Below are 5,000 nucleotides of genomic sequence, written 5' to 3' on the forward strand. Positions count from 1 at the left end.
GGCCGCCGTCTGGGGGTTAGGCCGCCCTCTGGGGGTTAGGCCGCCCTCTGGGGGTTAGGCCGCCCTCTGGGGGTTAGGCCGCCCTCTGGGGGTTAGGCCGCCCTCTGGGGGTTAGGCCGCCCTCTGGGGGTTAGGCCGCCCTCTGGGGGTTAGGCCGCCCTCTGGGGGTTAGGCCGCCCTCTGGGGGTTAGGCCGCCGTCTGGGGGTTAGGCCGACGCCTGGGCTTACGACGACATTTTTGTGTTAGGATGACGTCTGCGGTTACGGCGATGTTTGGGGTTATGATGCCGTCTAGGGTGTAAGGACAACGTCTGCGGTTACGGCGACGTCTGCGGTCTGCCCGACGTTTTTGTGTTACGATGACGTCTGCGGTTACGGCGACGTCTGCGGTTACGGCGACGTCTGCGGTTACGGCGACGTCTGCGGTTACGGCGACGTCTGCGGTTACGGCGACGTCTGCGGTTACGGCGACGTCTGCGGTTTGGCCGACGTCTGGGGTTTGGCCGACGCCTGGGGTTACGACGACATTTTTGTGTTAGGATGACGTCTGCGGTTACGGCGATGTTTGGGGTTATGATGCCGTCTTGGTGTAAGGACAACGTCTGCGGTTACGGAGAGGTCTGCGGTTACGGCGACGTTTGGGGTTAGGACGCCGTCCGGGGTTACAACGGCGTTTGCTGTTACGACGACATTGAACGTTGTTAACGTTTGGTGTTATGACGGCGTCTAGGGTCAGGGCGACGTCTGGTGTCACGGCGACATTTGGTTAGCGCTGCGCGTGCCGCAGCTTGAGAAAAATCCCTGTTCTAGAGTATTCATTAGTAGCCAGCGAGGAGGTTTATTTTTCCCCAAGAGGGCGTGGCTACGGGATGGCGTTGCCAAACGGGAAACATTTCCTAAATTCTTTGCATGCATGCTGTAGAATGTGAGGTGACGTTTTCAATGAAAGTAAAAGAATGTGTGCAAAATCACATTAGACATGTGTGCTCACATCTCTGCACACACAACAAATGCAACAGGCCACTTTAAATCATGTGACGGGCCAGATGATTCCTCCGCGCCTTGAGTTTGACACCTGGATGTGACTTTGATGTAAATGCAGTAAAGTTTTTTTGTTTCCACTAAGCCTTTGTTGTTGTGTTTAGGTACTTATTCTCCCTGCAGATGAAAAGGGATCTGATGGAGGGACGCTTGATTTGCACAGAAAACACCGGAGCCCTGCTGGCCTCTCACCTGGTGCAATGTATGTTCACGCACTCACTCCGTGTGTCATCCTTTCACATCCAACATGAATATTTGCAGGCTTCATCCTGCCTGCGGTCATTTGACGTAACTCAACACTGCTGCTGTGAGCCGCTTGAGCCTCCAGAGTTCCTCTGGCCAATAAGCAAAGACAAATATTGACTGTAATAAAAGAGATTATGGAAAGCATGCATCTCCAAATATTGTCAGCGCTGGCTTTTCACCCGGAACGCGACGATAAATTAGATTAGGCAGGAGATGTTGTTTTTTAATGAGAACACAAAAATGTGGACACGCGTGTTTTTCATTGCACAGCAACAGGACGTTGAAACAACGTTGAGAACTGCTTGAATTATGTCCTGACGTTGGGCAACACAAATACAACGTTGAAACAACATGCTTTTTGACGACGTTGAATCAATGTTTGGTTGTGACGTTGCTTTGACCGTTGAAATTTGGTCACTACCCAACCAATATTCTACATCACAAATACAAGGTTGAAACAACATGCTTTTTGACGACGTTGAATCAATGTTGGGTTCAGGTGTTAATTTGACCATCGAAATCTGGTCATTTGCCAACACAAATACAACGATGAAACATGCTTTTGGAGAATGTTTAATCAATGTCAGGTTCAGACATTGATTTGACCTTTGAGATTTGGTCATTTTCCCAACCAATATTCTACAACACAAATACAACGTTGAAACAACATGCTTTTTGTCAACGTTTAATAAATCTCGGGTTCCGTTGAAATTTGATCATTTCCCAACTAATATTCTACAACACAAATACAATGTCGAAACAACATGCTTTTTGACAACGTTTATTCAATGTCAAGTTTTGACTATTTAAAATTGAAATGTGGTCATTTCCTTCCAAATATTTTACAACACAAATACAACGTTGAAACAACATGCTTTTTGACAACGTTTAATAAATGTCTGGTTCCGTTGAAATTTGATCATTTCCCAACCAATAGTCTACAGCACAAATACAACGTCGAAACATGCTTTTTGACAACGTTTAATCAATCTTGGGTTTTGACATTGACTTGACCGTTGAAATTTGGTCATTTCCTAACACAAACACAACGTTGAAACAACATACTTTTTGACAGCGTTTAATCAATGTCGGGTTCTGACGTTGATTTGACCGTTGAAATTTGATCATTTTCCAACCAATATTCTACAACACAAATACAACGTCGAAACATGCTTTTTGACAACGTTTAATCAATGTTAGGTTGGACGTTGATTTGACCATTGAAATGTGGTCATTTCCCAACACAAATACGTCGAAACATGCTTTTTGACAATGTTTAGTCAATGTCAGGTTCTGACGTAGATTTGACGGTTGATATTTGGTCACTTCCCTACCAATATTCTACACCACAAATACAACGTTAAAACAACATGCATTTTGACAACGTTTAATCAATCTTGGGTTTTGACGTTGACTTGACCGTTGAAATTTGGTCATTTCCTAACACAAACACAACGTTGAAACAACGTACTTTTTGACAGCGTTCAATCAATGTCGGGTTCTGACGTTGATTTGACCGTTGAAATTTGGTCACTTCCCAACCAATATTTTACAACACAAATACAACGTTGAAACAACATGCTTTTTGACAACGTTGAATAAATCTCTGGTTCCGTTGACATTTGATCATTTCCCAACCAATATTCTACAACACAAATACAACGTCGAAACAACATGCTTTTTGACAACGTTTAATCAATGTTAGGTTAGACGTTGATTTGACCATTGAAATTTGGTCATTTCCCAACACAAATACGTCGAAACATGCTTTTTGACAATGTTTAGTCAATGTCAGGTTCTGACGTTGATTTGACCATTGAAATTTGGTCATTTCCCGACCAATATTCTACACCACAAATACAACGTTGAAACAACATGCATTTTGACAACGTTTAATCAATCTTGGGTTTTGACGTTGACTTGACCGTTGAAATTTGGTCATTTCCTAACACAAACACAACGTTGAAACAACATACTTTTTGACAGCGTTTAATCAATGTCGGGTTCTGACGTTGATTTGACCGTTGAAATTTGGTCACTTCCCAACAAATATTTTACAACACACATACAACGTTGAAACAACATGCTTTTTGACAATGTCGGGTTCCGTTGAAATTTGATCATTTCCCAACCAATATTCTACAACACAAATACAACGTCGAAACATGCTTTTTGACAACGTTTAATCAATGTTAGGTTGGACGTTGATTTGACCGTTGAAATTTGGTAATTTCCCAACACAAATACGTCGAAACATGCTTTTTGACAATGTTTAGTCAATGTCAGGTTCTGACGTTGATTTGACCATTGAAATTTGGTCACTTCCCGACCAATATTCTACACCACAAATACAACGTTGAAACAACATGCATTTTGACAACGTTCAATCAATCTTGGGTTTTGACGTTGACTTGACCGTTGAAATTTGGTCATTTCCTAACACAAACACAACGTTGAAACAACATACTTTTTGACAGCGTTTAATCAATGTCGGGTTCTGACGTTGATTTGACCGTTGAAATTTGGTCACTTCCCAACAAATATTCTACAACACAAATACAACGTCGAAACATGCTTTTTGACGTTTAATCAATGTCGGGTTCTGACGTTGACTTGATCATTTTCCAACCAATAGTCTACAGCACAAATACAACGTCGAAACAACATGCTTTTTGACAACGTTTAATCAATGTCAGGTTGGACGTTGATTTGACAATTGAAATTTGGTTATTTCCCAACCAATGTTGCACAACACAAATACAACGTTGAAACAACATGGTTTTTGACGTTTATTCATTTTTGGGTTGTAACGTTGATATAACATTGGAATTTGGTCATTTCCCAACCAATATTCTACAACAGAAATACAACATTGAAAAAACATGCTTTTTGACGACATTTAATCAATGTTGGGTTCTGACGTTGATTTGACTGTTGAATTTTGGTCATTTCCCAACCAATATTCTACGTTGAAACAACATGCTTTTTGACAACGTTGAATCAATGTTAGGTTGGACGTTGATTTGACCATTGAAATTTGGTCATTTCCCAACCAATATTCCACAACACAAATATAACATTGAAACAACATGCTTTTTGACAACATTCAATCAATGTCGGGTTGTGACGTTGATTTGACAATTGAAATTTGGTTATTTCCCAACCAATATTCTACAACACAAATACAACGTCGAAACAACGTGCTTTTTGACAATGTTCAATGTCGAGTTGTGACGTTAATTTGACCCTTGAAGTTTTGTCATTTCCCAACACAAATACAACGTTGAAACAATATGCTTTGACTATGTTGAATCAATGTCCGGTTCAGACGTTGATTTGACCGTTGAAATTTGGTCATTTCCCAACCAATATTCTACAAAACAAATACAACATTGAAACAACAAGCTTTTTGACGACATTTAATCAATGTTGGGTTCTGACGTTGATTTGACTGTTGAATTTTGGTCATTCCCCAACCAATATTCTACAACACAAATACAACATTAAAACAACATGCTTTTTGACAACTTTTAATCAATGTCGGATTGTGACGTTGATTTGACAATTGAAATTTGGTTATTTCTCAACCAATGTTGCACAACACAAATACAACGTTGAAACAACATGGTTTTTGACGTTTATTCATTTTTGGGTTGTAACGTTGATATAACATTGGAATTTGGTCATTACCCAACCAATATTCTACAACAGAA

At 40.9% G+C, this 5,000-nt stretch overlaps 1 protein-coding gene across 3 annotated transcripts in view; it reads left to right on the forward strand.

The window, feature by feature from the left end:
* The window catches only part of LOC133543928 (FERM, ARHGEF and pleckstrin domain-containing protein 2-like), a 173,428-nt gene that overhangs the window by 77,105 nt on the left and 91,323 nt on the right, over positions 1 to 5,000 (forward strand). For all 3 annotated transcript variants that reach the window (XM_061888850.1, XM_061888847.1, XM_061888848.1), the window contains exon 6: positions 1,146 to 1,243. In XM_061888850.1, the coding sequence (XP_061744834.1) occupies positions 1,146 to 1,243 (98 nt within the window). The remainder of the gene's footprint in view (positions 1 to 1,145; positions 1,244 to 5,000) is intronic.

The sequence above is a fragment of the Nerophis ophidion genome, linkage group LG26, assembly GCF_033978795.1.
Source record: "Nerophis ophidion isolate RoL-2023_Sa linkage group LG26, RoL_Noph_v1.0, whole genome shotgun sequence".
NCBI classification, from domain to species: Eukaryota; Metazoa; Chordata; class Actinopteri; order Syngnathiformes; family Syngnathidae; genus Nerophis; species Nerophis ophidion.